Genomic DNA, 20,070 nt, shown 5'->3' on the forward strand with positions numbered 1-20,070 from the left:
CCTCCAATCACTTGACTACAATGGGTTAAATCCCCCCCATGTGCCTGGAAGCCGTGCCCCCGTGTCCACAAAAAGCTGACTTTGTTTCAGACAGAAACGCTTTGTCTAAGAGAGAGTGTGTATTCGTGCCAGCCAGTGTGAAGATACAAGGTCAATGACCCACCCCCCATCTACCATCTATCTCAAAATCAGAATCAGCACAGACAAAAGAAAAAATATCACCTCTTACAAAGCTTTAAATTATTTTTAATAGATGCTGGCTGGATGCCCCCAAAACCTAATCTGGTGCATGATATAGCAGTTCTGTTTTAAGTTCCCACCCATCACAATGAAGATGACGTTATATTTATGTGTGGATTTCACAATGGATTTATTATAACAAGCTCTCAGGGCCTGTTCGCCAAGCGTGTGACCCAGGCTAAGGACAGCCATCCGAATCAGACTCCCTTGCCAGGCTCTGTCACCTTTTTTAACATAATGGAATAAAAGAATTGTACTATACTCAGATGTTGCTGGAGAGGTAAGGCACAGTGTGGACATGTTGCTGTGACAGAAGATCGGGAAACGGTAGGGATCTGCTTTCAGCTGAACACGAAGTGGAAGAAGCAACCAAAGACCAAAAAAGACTTAAAGGTAGGACACTACACATTTACCAACTGTAATTAGGACTACAGTATATGTGGTGTTATAAAGAACATTAGAAAACTTTCGATTAGCATCAAGTGTCTTGTTGGGCCAATGAGTGTGTTATTCCTTTCATCTGTCTTTCAAGGAAGTCTTAATGATGTCATAGTGTGAACTGAGATGTGGGGCTGGTCGACAAATGCATCAGCAGATTTATGTGAGAGTGAGCACTATGTTGTGCAGTTCCTGCGCCTGACATTTAGAGAACTGATATGCATTAGCATCATTTTTGGAGCGGTGATGTTATAACATGAGGTGGATTCGGTGTTCATGCATGATGTCCCAGGAACAAATCCATATGACTCATGTAATCCTTTGGCTTTTCCTCTAACACCACTATCAGGTCCATCTTTTGAAATATCTATGGAAATGTGCCACAATTTTCTAGATTAATTGACACACAGAGATTTTGTACAGATGGCCACTGACTTCTTCCCATGAAAGTGACATTTGTAGTTTAATTAGTAAAATTTATAACATCTATGCATACCCCCATGTACTTTGTATTCAGTGCAAAATGACAGCTAAGGTACAGTAGCTGATACCTTTTAAATATTAAAATATGTGTGCATAAGATGTTAAACATTTAGATCTCATGTATTTAAAATATGGTAACATGTGTAGTCATACAAATATGAAAAAATACAGATATTATATTGTATTTCATTCAACTGAGCACTTCTTCGTAATAAAGTGTATGCATTTTTTCCACATGGACATTTTTGGGGGAGAAATGTTGTTACAGTTTGCGCTCATCAAACTATAAAATGAGTATTCAGCTCAGTGAGGCAGTATTGTTTTGGCTGCACAGTGGTGATGATGTAATTTCGCACTGTGTCCTGCTCAACAGAAGTTTCTTTCCATCCTATTCTTCTGCTCTCTCTGATGCAGTGACGTCAAAGCGCAAACGATAGGTGCTCTGACTCTGAACAAGCATCTTGTGTGGTTGAACACTCCCTCTCACATGCCATCTGCTCTTACCCGAGCCCTGGGCACTCGTGCCAAAGGGGACCTACGAGCATAGAGACCTTTTTGTCGTCACCGAGCTGGCCTCGTCTGCCTCAGTGCCATGCAATCTGGTGCATGGCACTGATCACGGCTCACTGTCAGGCCTGCTTCAGTCCAATCTATGGGGGGAAAATGCTTATTCTGAGAGCCAAAGGGCTTAACACACCCCTTGTGCTTTTGTGTCCTATGTGAGCCAAGTCAAGATGTGTTTCTGATGTTAATGGAGGATTGTAATGGTTTCCATTGTAGATGCACTGATATTCTCTCTTCTCTGAATTCTTTTTATTCAGTAAAAAAAAGAAAGAAAAGAAATCTATTACCATGATAAAGCACTACTTAATCATAATATTTAGTTTTAAAGATTTGGAAATACAAATTTTGACTATACTTTTATTTTAATCCTTAGGTTGCAGTGCCACCTCATATTACCCCACCTCAACACCGAGCTATTGTTCTATCCAGTCGGTGCTGGTCTGTACATGCAGCATGTGAATGCCTGAAAGCCTACACAGGTCAGGACACTGTCAACAGCCGTGAGATGGCTTTTGTCTAACACAAATACAGCTTCTCCTGCATCTTTGGCACCTTCTAGAAAAGAAAACTGCTCTCCGCCTACCCCGTAGGATTTTCTCAGATGAATGGTAATGACCTTTTCCTGCTTTCCAATGAGTGTGAATGACTGAGTGTAGAAAACTCTCTTTCACAAAAAGTCAATCAAATCATAATTGGTATTTTGAAAAACAAAAAAACAAAAACAAAACATTAGTCTTGTTTCAATTGCCTTTGTCAGGATGTCATGTGATACGAGATGTGCCAGATGCAGTATTCATACACTGGAAACAGATATTGCTTTCATGCTCTGCTTCCCAGTTCTCTGCATTCAACAATAAAGCCCACATTTTGATGTCATCATAACCAGCAAGAATGCAAACTGTACAGAATCTGGGTTGTTCTCTGCTTTCATGTGGTCCAGCCTCATTTTTACTAAACAGATTTTGCTCACACCGGATCAAGCAAACATTTTTCAGCTGAAGAAAATACAGGTGCTGCCAAAATATGCTCAACCATGTGACAAGCCTCTCTTGATATACCGTAGTCATTTTTTAAAAGTTATTCTTTGAACTTCAATTTATTTATTGTGCAAAATTAGTTTTGTGACCACGTTGATGAAGTGTTCAGCATTATGACAGCCTGGTCAGAGCAGTGAAGTGGGTGAGGTGGAGGTGTTGTGTGGTGCTCATTCATTATTCATGAGATGGGTGGGCAGAGTGTAAGTGGCAGTGACGGACAGAAACTCAATTACTGATGTGTATGAACTCCTCTAGGGTTCTTGACCTGATATTTGAAGGGCTGGAGTATTAATTTCTACACTGCAAGAACAAGAATAATTTCCTGAAGTCATTGGATTATTGTTGCTGTGTGAAAGTAACAGAGATGGGGAGGAGAAAACCCTGATTTGGCACAAGTGAGGTAGGTTCGCATAACTTTTTTGTTTCGAAGTCCTGACACATTCCACAGTTCATTACATATTAATAGCAAACAGTTTTAAATATAGGCATCGAATGAATTGGTTTTTGTTCACACTGACAGATTAATTGTATTCGACCTTCAACATGAACTTAACCACAATTTATTCTTGTCAGGCATTCGGAGGATTCATTTACATATGTGGGAGGCAGTCACTTGTAGACAGCTTAATAACCACAGATTGTGTTGTTTGTGTAGTTTGCTCGCAGTTGTGAAAATATTCTGTTAGTAAATCTAACACAGCAGCAGCTTCTAAACAAGTGTTTCTAAGTACAAATACACATCACGTATACTGCAATTTTATGTCACTTCTTTTAGGTTTTCAATGGGAAATATTTTACTTACTACATCTACAAGATTTTTCCTTAAAAAGAAAACAGTTTAATGCTAATAGAGTTTTAATACTACATTGTTTTATAGTAAACCAGTTATTCCCACCCTATTATGCTTAGACTCAATTGTCACATGTTTCAGATATGTACTATCTGACTGTCAGATTATGCAGTATTTCACGCAAACAAGAAAAATACAAAACTGTGTAGCAAAAATTATGTTTGTCTTATTTCCATACTTTTTAAAAAATCTCATAACTGCACCTCAAGCGCCACTCATAATAACTACAATATACGGCTATCATTTGTCACAGGAAAATTTGAAAGTATATTTGCTTAGGTACAGTTTAGATTGTGAACTATGAGTAAAATGTTTTCTTCACTTTATAATTTGTTCAAGATGTAATGTCTTCTAGATGTCTTGTGTTACTTTTCGTTCAAACTAGGAGTAGAGAAATAGGTGACCACAATCAATTCTGGACTAAATGAAATATAAAGATGGGGACACTGGTCAAACCAGCGCTGCTGCTACTTTTATGGCAGAGTGTTGGGGCTTTGAACGTCCCTCTCGAAGGTAAGCGAATATCTTAAGACCATTGGCTAGTTGTAAATTTATGTCTATGAATTGTTTTTTCACATTACTTCTTAAACTGACTTTATTTCTCTGCCTGCAGTCAGACAACCCCCTACTATCATAAAGCAGTCAATGAAAGAGCACATTGTTGACCCCAAAGGGACCATGGTAATAGAGTGTGAAGCCAAAGGAAACCCTCATCCTATGTAAGACCTAAATAATCCACTGAACTGATTTTTTTTTTAAACTTAGATTGGCAAACCACTGATTTTTTTTTCCCGGCCTTTTTTCATTTGCTCATTTATGAAGTTTCTCATGGAGGCGTAATGGGAAGTATTTCAATGTGGCACGTGACTCTCAGGTGTCAATGCGCAGGCGCTCAGGGACTCTGGATATCTATGCCCGGAACAATCCAGAAAAGTATGAGGCAGAGTATCAATGCATTGCCTCCAACCAGTATGGATCTGCATACTCCCACAAGATCATACTACAATTATACAGTAAGTTTGTCTGAATCTAGCAGTGAAAAAGATATACAATGACTTCAGTGTATTGGTTAAAAATATCTGGGATGTATAAATAAATGACAACAAACTGTTTCCATCCCAAAAGGCTTTCATTGTTTAAAGAATAATTTGCTATGGTCTTTTCCATTTATTAAATTAAATTTAAACTTAAAATACAACTAGAAACACAGAAAACCAGAAGATCCAAGACCCAAAACAACAATATGTATATTAAATATTAGCAAGTATACCAGTAATTGGCATGGGGCCAAAACATCCAGCATCAGCCAGAATTTAATGAGCAGTGTCAAGCAAACTTTGCAGCTGAGAGGAGTTTGATTCTATTTGTGCAGGACCCCCTGTGTGGCCAAGAGAGATTGTGGAGCCTGTGGTGGTGAGTGCTGGCTTACCACTTGTCCTGTCCTGTGACCCTCCACCTGGCCCACTTAAACCTGAAACATACTGGATGTCCAGTTGTAAGTGTCTGATACCAAATGAAATGCTAGATCAAGTCTAGGGTCAAATGAGCAAAAACAGGAAGATTTTGATCATGTGGTATCTATGTTGGCCCTAAGAGGTCAAATGCACTGCAACCTAAGAAAACATCAGCAAAAAGAATAATGCTACAAAAGCACTTAAAACACAACAAAAGTGGAATAAAACATAATGAAAATAGAATAGAGGGAGATAATAGCATGATGTAACAGCTTCAGATTGCACTGATATGCACTGAGAAGAACTGCAGGATTGATCTATGTTGTGAGGGAAATGAAGATGCAAAGTTTTGTGTGTTCTAATCGCATGATTCATATAATACTGTAAATACATGCTTGCTATTATTTGTAACCAGTTCCATCTGTCACGGTGGGGTGTGCCGGTGTTTTAGAAACAGGACCCAAAAGCAGAAGCTGACAGAGGAATTGCAGGTTCTAACACAAAACGAGCCTTTATTTTGGCTGAAAAAACAGCAGCAAACAAGAAACTATTAGAAAAAAAAACTAAGAACACTATGAAAAAACTGTGAACAATATGACAGACTATGAAAACTGTGGAGAGAATAACAGACAACCTGACAATGAAACACAGAAAACAGAAGACTTAAATACACAGGAGCTGATCAGGGGAAGTGAGAACACATGGGGAAACAGCTGACTGAAATTAAGCATAATGACTCACAGGGACATGAAGCTAAACACAGTCACAAAAACACCGCAGACTCTTTCAGAATAAAACGGGAGACAGGGAAAAATACAATAATCCACGAAATAAAACTAAAATACACACACCACTGGGTCTCAGTACCATGACACCATCAGGCTACTGTCTCACCTAAATAACTTCTATTGTTTTATGAGCTTTTGTGGTGTTTTTCTACATCTGTTGTGTTGTATTGAGGCTTCCACCGTGACTTTTTTTCTACTTCTGTTGTATTTTGTGCACTTTTGATGCATTTGTCCATTTGATGGCATTTCCTTGGGTTGCGGTGCATTTTACTTTTCAGGGCCACCATTGGCATTACACTTCTAAAGCAATGTGAATAAGGAATTTTTAACTCTGTCCTTCATTTCAGGTTCATATGCGAGACCTTTCAACTGGCCCATTCAGACAGCTTTCCCCACCATGCAGCCTGTGCGGCAGGACCGCAGGGTTTCCATGGGAGTCAATGGAGATCTATATTTCTCTAATGTGTTGTTCAATGACTCTGTTGCTGATTACTGCTGTAATGCCCGATTCCCGTACAAAAATGTCATCCAGCAGAAGATGCCTGTAGTTGTGAAGGTGCTTACGAGTGAGTATAACTGTGTTCATAATTATTTCTAAATGTCCTACATCCTCAAGGCTTTTCAGTTTGGAGGTTCTGCACAATATCTAATCCTGAAATCAGCTGGAACCACTCTTCCAGTTTCCCTTTCACAGCACCTAATAGTCCTATTACATGGGTCTACTACTGGGACCCGTCTGGACTTTATCCTCCACATCTGCTCCTTTTAATATCTCAGCTCTTGGTACTTCTTAGTTCCATTGTGCTAATCCTTTAATGTGGCTGTTGGCTGGTATTAGTTTATCTATCAGAGCTGCTATCTTTGGGTTCTAGTCAACCACTAGTATTTCAGACTGGTTTGCCAGAAACTGTCTGGAAGCTGAACTTCTGTAGAACCTTACCCCTGTTTTTCTTAACCATCTTTAGAGGTGTCTCCCATCAGGACTGGAGATATTCAACTACATAATCATGATCACATGATACTGTATGCTGTCCAAGTTTGCATCGTACAGCCTGCTACTATGTGCTGGACATAGCATTTTTGCACTATCTGCAAACTGGATCCTGTATGGATCTGGTGCTTAGGCAGAGTCTCTGTGCTGTCCTTTAGACTGCCTGGTAGGATGTCAGCCACTTCTTCTGTCTGTTAGTAATACAGCCCATGGAGGGGGTGAGGTCTCCCACAATACTATTTTGCCCCGTGTCTTGTCATTTTGCTCTTATTCCAGATCACCTTTCTACCATTTGTCACTGTTTGAAGCCACTTTATAGGCACCCACCCAGCCCTTTACACATAACATGCAAATAGCACAGGTACATTTCAGACGTTGACCAAACATAGAGTACAGGCACAGCACATTAATAAATGCAGTAGACAAAAATTAATCAAATAACAAGTTGGGATGTTAGCATATGTTGTTTGAAACACAGGAAGATGCCACTAAATATAATCACTACCAGCACATGACAAATTAAAATCCTATTCCTTTTGGAGCTAGTTTAGCTCACTGGTTGAGTAGGTGCCCGTGTGCCACAAGGCTGAAATGTTAATTATTAATCTTTTATACTTGCTGTTTTGGATGAGGAGTGTGATGACTCAATGTTTGAGGTATTTGACGGGGATTTTCTGGTTATTTTTCTCCAAAGCTCATGCAGTGGTTGAGGCTGCTCCCACCTGGCTGTCTCCTACAGGCTCATCAAGCTCAATATTGGTCCTGCAGGGGGAGGAGCTGCTCCTGGAGTGCATTGCTGCAGGAATGTGAGTCTTCAATAAGGATCACACACACAAAAAAATTTCTAATTTCAAGTTTATGCTACAAATGATTATACAACAGTTTATTTTGTGTTTAGTGTAAGTATTTTCACCTTGAATTCATGAAAGTTATCCTGTGTAAAGCCTTGTTTGTGATTATTAAGGCCAACTCCTCACATTACCTGGGCCAAGGATGGAGAGGACTTGCAAGTGGCATCTCGCATGAAAGTGAAGAACTTCAACAAAATGATTCAAATCCCAAAAGCATCTTTTGAAGATGCAGGTGAATACACCTGCACTGCTAAAAATAGGTTAGGCTACGCTGAGCACACAATAACTGTCAGGGTCAAAGGTGAGTTCTTCAGAAACATAGAGTATTTTATGTTTGGACTGATCATTATAATCCAAACTAATAACATATTTTCTGTTTGACAGCGACTCCTTTCTGGTTGGAAAAACCCACCAACCTGATTTTGGCACCAGAGGAAAATGGACGGTTGGTGTGTCGCGCTGATGGGGCTCCTCGTCCCACAATCAGCTGGTTCATTAACGGAGAACCGATTGAAAGTATGTTTTAGGAGATCTTGTCTAAAAGGCATAAAAATGAATAAAAAAATATTGTGCCTAACTTTTATTTTTCCTTTTTGGTGGGGTTTTTTTCAGCTGCTACACCACTGCCTAACAGACAGGTTTCAGGAGAAACGCTAATCTTCCGCAGTGTAACAACTGAAAACACTGCTGTCTACCAATGCAATGCTTCAAATCAGTACGGCTACTTACTGGCCAATGCATTTATTAATGTGCTACGTAAGTTACCAGCCACTGTCATTCATAACATTAATTAAAACAGAGTTATTTTTAAAGAAAACGAATGTGTACACTTATGTCTGCATTTTTATTTTGTTAAATATGAACAAAATTATAGCAGAAGTGCTGCTACATATCTGGCCAGAAAGACCAGTACCAGTGTGTTAATTTGATAGTTCAATAAAAGGCATTTGGTTAAGAGTGAGAAAAAAAAATGAGTTCACGTTTGCAATTTTGTCTCGTTATACAATATTTTAAAAAACAAACAAAATGCTAGATTTTTGCAAATATTTATGGGTGTTTTCTTGTTTTTTTTCTGTGCTACTTGAACACTAAAGTGGCCCTCCAATGAGATGACAGTGCCAGCAGTGGCCCACAGCTCATTTAAGTTTGAGACCCCTGCTTTACACCGATTTATAATTACTCATTTGAAAAGTTACTCTTTAGGAGAGTGAAACTGTTTGTTAGCATTTTTTTTTTTAACTTTCTTTACTCAAAACTACATTTGAAAATGTAATAGGTCAATTTATTAAGCACAATAGGCAGTCACAGTTCCATATTTTATATAGTAAATATTACATAAAAATAATAATCCTTTAATTTCGCTGCCGATTGTTTTGACGTAACATTGAGTTTTTATGTGTATCAGGTTTAAAGATTTGCAGTTCAGTATAGGCTTAGGATAATAAAGAGTAATAAAATCAACCATGCACATCTATCAACAATGGCAAAATACTTAACAAATTATGTAGTTCAGTTCTTACAGATGAGGGTTTAATTAAATAATCACATTTTGGACCGGTCATTCCCTATCTGAGGTAGAAATAACACGTTTTTCTACCGCTCGTGTCCTTGCCATGATGCATTGTTTAGGCCAAATTTGCTTTTTTTTATATCATGGGAGAGTATACTGGGTGCATATTGAAGTCAAATAATCACTGATGATGCTGCAGTTGCTCCCTTTTCCCATAGATGCAACGCCACGAATCCTTGGGGCAAGAAATGAATTCATCAAAGTGACTGAGGGTAGTCGTACCTTTTTAGATTGCCAGTACTTTGGTTCTCCAGTGCCTGAGTTGAGATGGTAAGATGGCGTGTGACACTGTTATGATTTATAAATCCACTCACAGTAAGTGTGTGTCTTAACATATGTCCATGCTTCTTCTTACACAGGTCCAAATATGGGCAAGGAAATCTTGAAGGAAATCGTTTTAAAACCCACAGCAATGGGACTCTGGAGATTAAACATATCAAGATAGAAGACCAAGGAACTTACGTGTGTGTAGTCAGCAACATTGCAGGGAGAGATGAGGATCAAGTCAGAGTAGAGGTCAAAGGTGAAGAGTCATTAAAATAAAAAATAATTGAATTGGCAATAAAATTTGACATAATTTTTTTTTCATTGTACATTATTGTATTTATTTTGTTTGCAGAACCCATATTAATTGTCACAAGACCACAGAGTATGAAAGTCATGCGTGCAAGTGATGTCCGCCTGGAGTGTGGTGTAACAGCAGATGTCACGACTCCTATCACAACCACTTGGCTGAAAAACAAAAAGCATCTCACTCTTGGTTGGAGGTAGGATTATTGTGTATTATTTACTGTTAATTAAAGTACATTTATGCATATATGAGTACATATATGAGGCCCGTTTGTGCAACTAAGTTCATATTATTAGTTTCAGTGTAATCAAATGAGCTTCTAGGTCTCACCAATTTTATTCAATTTCTCAGAATCTCAATGGATGAATCAAATCTAGTGATTACTAATGTAAACACAGGCGATGAGGGAAATTATACATGTGTCATCAAGAGTGAGCTTGAACAGAAATCTGCCTCAGCACACCTAATGGTGATGGGTATGAAACACTGAAACCAAAGATATTTTATCAACCATATGACATGCTGAAATGTCTTTTTAATTATTTCTGTATTTAATTTATTTATAGACCGTCCAAATCCTCCCACTAACTTGGAGTTATCTGATCCATATGAACGTACTGTAAGACTGAGCTGGGTTCCTGGAGATAGCAACCACAGCCCCATAACAGGTAAAAGATGAAAACTCAAAAAATTACAAAAGTAAACACTTTTTTAAACATTATTACCATTTTTGAGGACTCTTTTGCTGTATTGACTAGCATTTTGGTTGTTTTTGCATTCTTTGTTCTCTCGCAGAGTTCTTAGTGCAGTATGACGACGATGATTGGTTGCCTGGAAAGTGGAGAAATCTTTCAACGTACCCAGGGAACCTCAACTCTGTCATTTTGCATCTCATACCTTTTACGTACTATGAGTTCAGAGTCATCGCTATTAACGAAATTGGAGCTAGTCGCCCTAGTCGTCCATCTAAGCGTTTTCAGACCAGCGGTGCACGTGGGTGTCATATGTTTTTGTTTGGGACAATAAATACTCAGAGTAAAGACTGGGATATATGACAATGTTGTGCAAAAGTTTTGAAGTACCTCTTATTTCTTTATATTTTGCTAGGAAAATTGTAAATGTGTGGAAATACAGTATATGAGGCAAAAACAAAGTTTTTATAAGTCTAATGAGCTTCAAAGTTAGTATTTGGTATGACCACCTTTATTATTTAACAAAGCCTGAACTCTCTTAGGCAAGCTTTAATGTAATTTCTATAGGAAATCTTCTAGAATAGTTCTCTTTTTGGATATTTGCAGTTTTTTATTTTTCTGTCAAGAAGATCCCTACAAGCTTCAATAATGTAGCTTTCCAGGCTCTGGGGAGGCCAATCCATGGTTGAAGTGTTCCATTGTGTGTTTTACTATCCAGGTATGCTTTTAGTGCACTGGTTGTGTGTTTGAGATCATTGGCGTTGCTGAATAATGAAGCCATTGCCAATCAAATGCTTTCCAGATTATACGGTAGCTCATCTGTCATTACATTTATGCTATCATAATTCCATCAATCATGACAAGATCTCCAACACTGCTGACTGAAATGCAGGACCAAACCATGACAGAGTCTCCACCATGTTTTACAGATTTGAATCATTACTCCACAAATCGCTACCTTATCGTGGTGGAGGGGTTTGTGTCCCAGGGATCCCAGGGGCTATGTTGTCTGGGGGCTTTTGCCCCCTAGTAGGGTCTCCCATGGCAAATTGGTCCTGGGTGAGGGACCAGACAAAAAGCAATTCAGAAGATCCCTATGAAAAGACCATCGAGGGAACAGTTCACCCTGCCCGGGATAGGGTCATAGGGGCCCCGCCCTTTAGCCAGGCCCGGGGAGGGTGCCCGAGGGCAAGCATCTGGCCTGGCCGGGCCCCATGGACTAAGGCCCGGCCAGGCACAGCCCAAAAAAGGGACATGGGCCCATCTTCCTGCAGGCCCACCACCCGCAGGAGCCACCGTAGGAGTCGGGTGCAATGTGAGCCGGGCAGGAGCCAGGAGCGGAGGTCCTGGCTACCAAGACTGGCAATTGGGACATGGAATGTCACCTCTCTGGTGGAGAAGGAGCCTGAGATAGTGTGTGACCTCACCTCAACGCATGGTCTGGGCTCTGGAACCAGCCTCCTGGAGAGGGGCTGGACTCTGTCTCAGTCTGGAGTTGCCCCTGGTGAGAGGCGGCGGGCTGGGGTGGGTATCGTGGTATCCCTTGGGCTTGGTATATTGGGGTTTCTCCCCAGTGGATGAGAGGGTTCGTTCCCTTCGCCTTCGGGTCAGGGAATGGGTCTTGACCTCCGTCGGCACTTATGCGCCGAGCAGCAGTTCAGAGTACCCAGCCTTCTTGGAGTCCCTGGGTGTGGCACTGGAGGGTGCTCCTCCTGGGGACTCCGTTGTCCTACTGGGAGACTTCAATGCTCACGTGGGCAATGACAGTGAGACTTGGAAGGGCGTGATTGGGAGGAACAGCCTCCTGGATCTGAACCCGAGCGGTGTTTTGTTATTGGACTTCTATGCAAACCACAGTTTGGCCATAATGAACACCATGTTCGAACATAAGAGTGTCCATCAGTGCACGTGGCACCAGGACACTCTAGGCCACAGGTCGATGATCGATTTTGTAATCGTATCGCCAGACCTGAGGACATGTGTTTTGGACACTCGGGTAAAGGGAGGGGCTGAGCTGTCAACTGATCACCACCTGGTGGTGAGTTGGATCAGGTGGCGAGGGAGGACGCTGGACAGACCTGGCGTGCCTAAACATACAGTGAGGGTGTGCTGGGAACGTCTAGCAGAGGCCCCAGTCCACGAGATCTTCAATTCACACCTCCGGCAGAGCTTCAACAGCATTCCGACGGAGACTGAGGACATTGAGTCCGAATGGACCATGTTCAGCACCTCCATTGCCGAAGCCACTGCACTGATCCACGGCGTCAAGGTACTTGGTGCCTGTTGTGGTGGTAATCCCCGAACCAAACGGTGGACCCCAGAGGTGAGGGGAGCCACCAAGCTGAAGAAGGAGTCCTATCGGGCTTGGTTAGCCTGTGGGACTCAACCAGTCTACATGTGTTTTGTGGACTTGGAGAAGGCATTCAACCGTGTCCCACGGGCTTGCTCCAGGAGTATGGGGTGTCTGGCCCATTGCTACGGGCCATTCAATCCTTATACAACCATTGCAAGAGCTTGGTCCGCATAGCCGGCAATATTCAGACTCGTTTCTAGTGGGTGAAGGGTTCGCCAGGCCTGCCATTTGTCACCAATTCTGTTCATAATTTTTATCGACAGATTTTCTAGGTGTAGCAAAGTGGCGGAAGGCTTTCACTTGGGTGGCCTCAGGATCTCCTCTCTGCTTTTTGCAGATGATGTGGTTCTGTTGGCTTCATCGGGTGATGGCCTCCAGCTTGCCTTGGAACGGTTCGCAGCACCTCCAAATCTGAGGCCATGGTCCTCAGCCGGAAAAGGGTGGAGTGCCCACTCCGGGTCAGGGACGAGTTCCTGCCCCAAGTGGAGGAGTTTATGTATCTCAGGGTCTTGTTCTCGAGTGATAAAAAAAGATTTGTTACTTTTGCAGTTATTTTTCCTTTTGAGTAAATAAATGACAAGTAATAAGTTAATCACTAAAAGTCCCAGAAATAAGCTTTTAGATGTTTTGCAAAACCAGGCACCTCCCAACTCCCAACTTCTGATCTTTATGCTAAGCTAGGTTCCATTAGCTAGCTAGCTTATGTTTCAACTGTAGTAAATGTATCTCTCTGAATCACAAACAGTTTTTCAAAATTGTGTTCATTTTTTTTGCACAGCTCCAGATATAATCCCAAAGAATTTAAAAGGCGTTGGTACATGGAGAAATAACATGGAAATCAGCTGGGAGGTAATCAGAATTTACATAATCCTTTTATTTATCACTAATATCTTCACATATCTTCGCACAATAAAGCTTTCTAATTTTATAAAAACATGCTTTTAGCCTCTAACCTACAGAGAGTGGAATGGACCCCATCTAAAGTATCTGGTCTGGTGGAGAAGGAGAGATTCTCGAGAGGAGTGGAAGAATGCAACCACTAAGTGGCTAAAATATTACATCTATGATGCGGATACCTTTACTCCTTATGAGATCAAAGTCCAGGCAGTGAATGACTTTGGGCTGGGACCAGAGTCTTCTGTTGTCATTGGTTATTCTGGTGAAGGCCGTACGTACCTACATTTCTTTTATCATAACATAGTAAGGAGTAGGAATTTTGGAAGGAAATCAATACATGTTGGTGAACTTCATTGTACTTCGGTAGATTCTCTGCTTCACTACATTAGAGATTACAAACTGTTCTATAGATAGACTTTCTTTAATTTGGTATAAAGCACCATCTAAAGCCAGACTGTTCCCCTGATTAATTTTTTGCATTTAGTTTTTTGTCAGACTGGCTGTCAGCTGATATTCAATTTACAATAATGGTGGGTGTTCAGTATTAACATGGGCAGAATCTCAAATAATGAGGTCAGTTTACATCCAAGTATTCCTGGTGAGACAAAAGCAGGGAATCATGAATAATTTCGGAGGAAAACGGTTTTTGTCATTACATGTTTTATGCTCACTGATAGCAAAGACGAAATTCAGTGCCATCTCTGTTTTCCCCAAGGCCCAACAACAGCACCCCTGAACCTGAGAGTGTCCGACATCGAGAGCACTCAGGTGACTCTACACTGGGATCCAGTGACAAGTGACACAATTATGGGAGAACTGAAAGAATACAAGGTGAATTCAGCATTTGATAATGGACAGTAAATTTGCACTACATTTTTATTTATTGACATTCAAAACTAAGGGCATTTAATCATTTTAATTTAATGAAATGCAGCTGGTGATGAACGCAATCAAAAGACTAAAATATGCCAGGTTTCATTTGATATAATGGTGTCTAAAACATTAATACCAGCTGAGAAAGAAGTCTCAGAGTGTGCTCTGTGTGAAAAGTTATATACTATACATCTAAAAGAATCAAATGCAAAACAGTTTTTAAGCTAACCCAGTTAACCCATTCTGCATTTTCCATAATTGCCATTCAGTTAAATTACATTTTGAGCTGTTGCTTTATCATTTGATTTCTAAAATTTCATTTTTCACTGTATTATCAGTACACCGGGAGAGCAGCTTGCAGCAACCACATTATATATTAAATAGTGGGCCTGACCATCCAGTAATTAATCAGTTACACTATACATTAGATATTACTGAAATTCTGAATAATAATATAATTTTTTATGTATGAACTTATCTATCTTTTCGGCTAATTTCAAGGAAAAAAAAACCTTTACCCTCATGTAAAAGAAACTCTGGCTTAATTGGTCTGTCATTGTTTTATCTGCTTTTGCCATCTTAAGAGGAAATCAAGCTTAGGTTGATAAAATCATACAGTAGAAAGATTACTGAGTTTCATGTTGCTATGTAACGTGAATACTCGATTGCTTGTTTGGAGAGCAGAAGATCTAAAATGTGTGTTGTCTCTCGTCTCTCAGGTCTACTACTGGAGGGACAGCAGCCAGCTGAGGTGGCATTGGGTTGACAGAGGGATGAAGTCCAAAGAATTTCCTATCAATGGCCCAGACCCCTCTGGGGTCCTTGATGAGCTTATTCCCTACAGCAACTACAAAATGTACATAGTTGTGGCAAACAGTCGATACGAAGGGCCGCAAAGTAATAACATACATTTCTCAACACCTGAAGGAGGTAAAAGTGTTACCACTTTGTCAACAAAACAATAATTTTAGAGATTAGCCTCTATCAATCATAAGCAATTCACAAATTAATGTGTTTTTCCTCCCCCTGGTATGTTTATCATCTGCTGCTGTGTTCTCTCCTGTAGTACCATCTGCTCCTAGATCCTTCAGGATCCAACAGCGACATCTGGACAGTATTTATGTTGACTGGGGCCTGCCAGCAGAGCCCAATGGCATAATTACTGGGTATTCCCTCAAGTACCAGACAGGTATGAGCTGAAAACACTCTGAAAGAACAGGAATCTGATTATTCTAGTAAAGCTGGCAAAGGTCCTCATCTATGTAACTCAACAGTGCTCTTAAATAAGCACTCAAAGATCAGAATATGACTAAAGCACGTTCTTATGAACACTTGCATAGTCACTCTCTGAGTAGGGGAGGTAGTTAATAGCTCAGCACCAGTATCAACAGTTCTCCCTATAAAAGGAAATGCCCACTCTCTCCACAGTGAACGCCACCAGGGGAGAGGAGCTGCGAGTTGAAGAGCTTCCTCCTAATGTGACAAGCTTCTCAATCCGCCGATATGACCGATACACTCGATACAGATTTTCTGTGGCAGCACGAACTCGCCTAGGGATAGGCGAATGGCATACAGAGGAATCACCCCACTACACTACAGAGAGTAATTAAGTCCTTTCTTCAGCTAAAACTGCTTAAAGCTGCTCCATTGTCACAAGGGGTCACAGCAAGTAGCTCAGCACATGCCCAGCAAATGTGTAAATCACAACACTTTAGAGCCACCTACTCAGACAAATAAAATAAACACTAAATGACTATGTTCACGTTGGTTTACTTAATGATGTGTGCCCTTGCATGTCTCAGTTTATGCTCAGGATCAGGTGGATATCACCACTCAGGGCTGGTTCATTGGGATAATGTGCGCTGTGGCTCTCATCGTGCTAATCCTTCTCATCGTCTGTTTCATCAAGCGGAGCAGAGGAGGAAAATACCCAGGTAGGGTGGTGATGCCTAACTGTAGCTGTAGAAAAATTTTAAGGCCTTACATTTTGTAGTGTTGGTTGAATAGAATTTTAAAACATCTTGGGTGTTGTCATTTGGGATGTTTTACCAAATTTTAATACAGTATAAAACAAACAATTAATTTATTTTTTAAAAAGAAATACAAACTATCAAAAAAATTGTTAGTTATAGTCATATTCAGGCTCCATGGTGTTAATAAAGCTCATTGGTACTATTTCAGTACGGGATAAAAAGGACATTTCACTGGAGCCGGTGGATGACAAAGATCAGGAGGGATCATTTGATTATCGGTAAGTTTTACCTTCTCTGGAAAATGAATGAATTTTTAAATTCAGACACTAACAAAAACTTTTACTGCTTCTCCCTGAGGGAAGTTGTGATTTAACAACACCTCAAATCAGTAAATAATATTATCTTACCAAACTGCTTTACAAAGTATTCAATGTTTGCAATGTTTCTTAAGTCATGTAATTTATTTTGTAATTGCACAGTAATAATACTCGACAAGGAAGATGTGTATTATGTTTGTTATTGTTATACTGTAACACTGCACCACACTATCACTGTTGAAAACTATAACTAAAATTAAAACTTTGAAACCCTGAAAAATTAGATAAAAACAGCCTATTTGTTTACCTATTATCCATTTGCTCCTGTGCATTTTTCTCTTGGTTTCATAAATTAAAGCTGCCCAGTGGAACTGCTGTTCCCGTGTCCTTCATCATAAACACGTTACACTTAACATTTTATTTTGCTAGCACATTGCACCCTCCTTCTGCATGTATGTGATCAGTGGAACAGCAGGGAACTAAATACTTATATACCATTATTTCTTTATAACTTTAATGTTGATTTAAAACTCCATTGGGTATCTTTAATTTTGATTAGATTTTAGCATCACAATGCACAGGTTCAAATCTTATTTTCATTTGATTTATAATAACTCTTTGATCATAATTACATTAATCTGTGTTTTTCTTTTTTTTACTCTGCCTTTTCTATCTAAACCCTTCCCCTCCAAAACCTCAATCCTTTTCTTTTTCAAAGATCCCTTGAAAGGTATGAAAAAAAACAAATATTGACACTTTGATATTATACCTGTGCGATCCTGGAAAGATGCAAAAACTGTATTTGTACTTGCAATATGTAGTCAGTCCTCTGACACACTGAATTCTTTTCATATTTTAGAATAGCACGTGTGTCCACTCTCCCCTACCCTCGCAGGTATGATCATTTAGTACTGCAAATTCTTTACAACTACTTTATAATAAGATTGAATCATTTTATTTTTTTTATCTTTTCCATAATATCTTGAGTTTTTATTTATTTTTTAATCATTCATTCCTTCATTGTTTTTTGTAGAGAAGAGGAACGAGGGCTTCAAAGAGGTCAGCCATCTATTGAGGCAATGATGAAGCGATCAGACAGCGATGACAGTCTGGTGGAATATGGAGAAGGGGGCGAGATACCATTCAATGAAGATGGCTCATTCATTGGCCAGTACACAGGAACCAGGAGAGACGTCAGGGAGTTGGACTTTGGTGGAAGTCTGGAGCTGCACTCACCAATAAATACCATCTACTCCCTGGCTTAACACTCAGATGTCAGACTGTGCTTCTGAAATACACAGAGCTATTTGTCATGTGGTTTCACTATCCCTGCATCCTCCACCTTCAATTTAGAACCTGGAGGAACTTTTATTTGTCAGCAGGACACAGCTTGAGAGTAAAGTGCTGTTTAAGCCCTCCCTATCCTTGCAGACAGCACAACTTTCAGGCATTTATGGAATAAAATGTAGAAAAGTTGGAATAATTTTTCTATAGAGATGTGATTTTCTTTTTAAACAAAGCTTTTATCTCTTTTGTAAAATACAAATATACATTGTTCAGTTATCCTATTAGGAAAGAGACACTTGCTGCGGATCACAGGAGATGGAAGTGGAACAGTTTATCATGTTGATAAAAATGGGTTACAAGGACTGATCTAGATTGGTTCTATCATTTTTTTTCCTGCTAATTTCAAGAAATCTATTATTTTTGAATACTTGCAGTTTCATAGAAGGGAAGTATCCTACTTTCACCTGAAGGGGAACCATCTATCAATTCAATTTTTTTTCTGCTTATCCAATTCACAGTCGCCAAGGGGGCTAAAGCCTATTCCAGCTGTCCTAGGGTGACAGGTGGGCTATACTCTGAACAGGTGCCCAATCTGTCACAAGGCTAAAATGCAGGACAGACAACTAGTCACATTCATACCTATGGGCAATTTAGATAATAAAATATCCTAACCTCATGCCTGTCTTAGGACTATGGGAGGAAGCCAGACTACCCAGAGATAACCCACACAGACATGGAGGTTATCGTGTCCGCAACTGTGCCACAAAAAGGGAACTACAAATAAAGGAAAATAAAATCTCTCCATGGACTAACAATTCATTTGTCAGTTTCAAATCTGATTCTGTATGAAACAAGATGTCAAACCATTTGAGGAATCAATTGTGAGCCATAAATCAACTATAAAATCAGAGGTCACACATGAACCGGTCTCCTAATTTCACTCACAGTAAAAATGATTAATATTTATGTAACAGCAGGTTTTTTTGTTTTTTGTTTTTTTGACTACTAATGCCACCTCTGTATTAAGACTGTTATATCTGATTTTAAATAAAGTGAAAGTATTTCTAGGATGTTTCATATGACTAAATATTGAAACCAGCTTCTGTATCTTGGAATTTTAAAGGGATACCCAAAACTTTCTTTTATTATCATTCTTAGAGTTAGCTTTTAACATCAATTTAGGGTTAACCACTGTAACACATGACCACAAAATAATGTTCAGTCATGTTATTGCAGAGTGGAAAGAACATGAGTAACGCACACATGTCCAGATGTTACAGTCACATGAGATAAGTATATATATATATATATATATATATATATATATACTTATCTCATAGTGTAATCTATCATTCTAATTGTCCACAAGGATGTTTCACAAGTGGAAAACATTCATGACAGTTGGTGGTCTTCCCAGTCAGCTTAAACTTTGTCAAAATTGGGTCATGCAACAGGGCAATGACCTCAAGCACACCATGAAATTTACAACAGAATGACTGAAAAACAACAGAATGAACGTGTTGCAATGGTCCAAAGTCCAGCCTCCAGCTTAATCCAAATGCTATGACAAACAGGAAAGTGAACTGAACTTAAGCAACACTAAAAAAAAGAGTGGGTTAAAATTCCACTACAATGATGTGAGAGGCTGCATGACTGAAAGTCATACAGAAAAACATTAATATGTTATTGCTCCTAAAGGTGAATCTAGAATCTAATTAATCTTTCATACACTGCTTCTGCATTTTGGCTTGATTTTTGTTAAATAAATATTGACTTCATATATTATATCATGTGTTCTTGTTCACTTGAGGTCATTTTAAGGCTCAATGATGGTGTTAAAA

General features: G+C 39.6%; 1 protein-coding gene across 3 annotated transcripts; it reads left to right on the top strand.

Annotated features, from left to right (window-relative positions):
- The first annotated feature begins 14 nt into the window (after positions 1 to 14).
- nfascb (neurofascin homolog (chicken) b) lies at positions 15 to 19,978 on the top strand. Of its 3 annotated transcripts, XM_004546301.6 has the most exons (29): positions 15 to 633; positions 2,099 to 2,333; positions 3,018 to 3,162; positions 3,998 to 4,125; positions 4,226 to 4,331; positions 4,435 to 4,625; positions 4,985 to 5,107; positions 6,202 to 6,420; positions 7,540 to 7,651; positions 7,810 to 7,997; positions 8,081 to 8,212; positions 8,309 to 8,452; positions 9,425 to 9,536; positions 9,626 to 9,789; positions 9,886 to 10,033; positions 10,189 to 10,313; positions 10,404 to 10,505; positions 10,633 to 10,830; positions 13,661 to 13,731; positions 13,828 to 14,050; positions 14,495 to 14,610; positions 15,372 to 15,582; positions 15,719 to 15,841; positions 16,081 to 16,254; positions 16,455 to 16,586; positions 16,834 to 16,903; positions 17,661 to 17,672; positions 17,802 to 17,837; positions 17,976 to 19,978. In XM_004546301.6, the coding sequence occupies exons 4-29, from the start codon at positions 4,050 to 4,052 to the stop codon at positions 18,205 to 18,207; spliced, it is 3,540 nt and encodes a 1,179-aa protein (XP_004546358.3). In that variant the 5' UTR covers positions 15 to 633; positions 2,099 to 2,333; positions 3,018 to 3,162; positions 3,998 to 4,049; the 3' UTR covers positions 18,208 to 19,978. The 3 variants fall into 3 exon arrangements, with proteins under 3 accessions (XP_004546358.3, XP_076734940.1, XP_076734939.1); XM_076878825.1 differs by lacking the exon at positions 17,661 to 17,672; XM_076878824.1 differs by lacking the exon at positions 2,099 to 2,333.
- The last annotated feature ends 92 nt before the right edge of the window (positions 19,979 to 20,070 follow it).

This window comes from Maylandia zebra, linkage group LG20, assembly GCF_041146795.1.
Source record: "Maylandia zebra isolate NMK-2024a linkage group LG20, Mzebra_GT3a, whole genome shotgun sequence".
Classification (NCBI taxonomy): domain Eukaryota; kingdom Metazoa; phylum Chordata; class Actinopteri; order Cichliformes; family Cichlidae; genus Maylandia; species Maylandia zebra.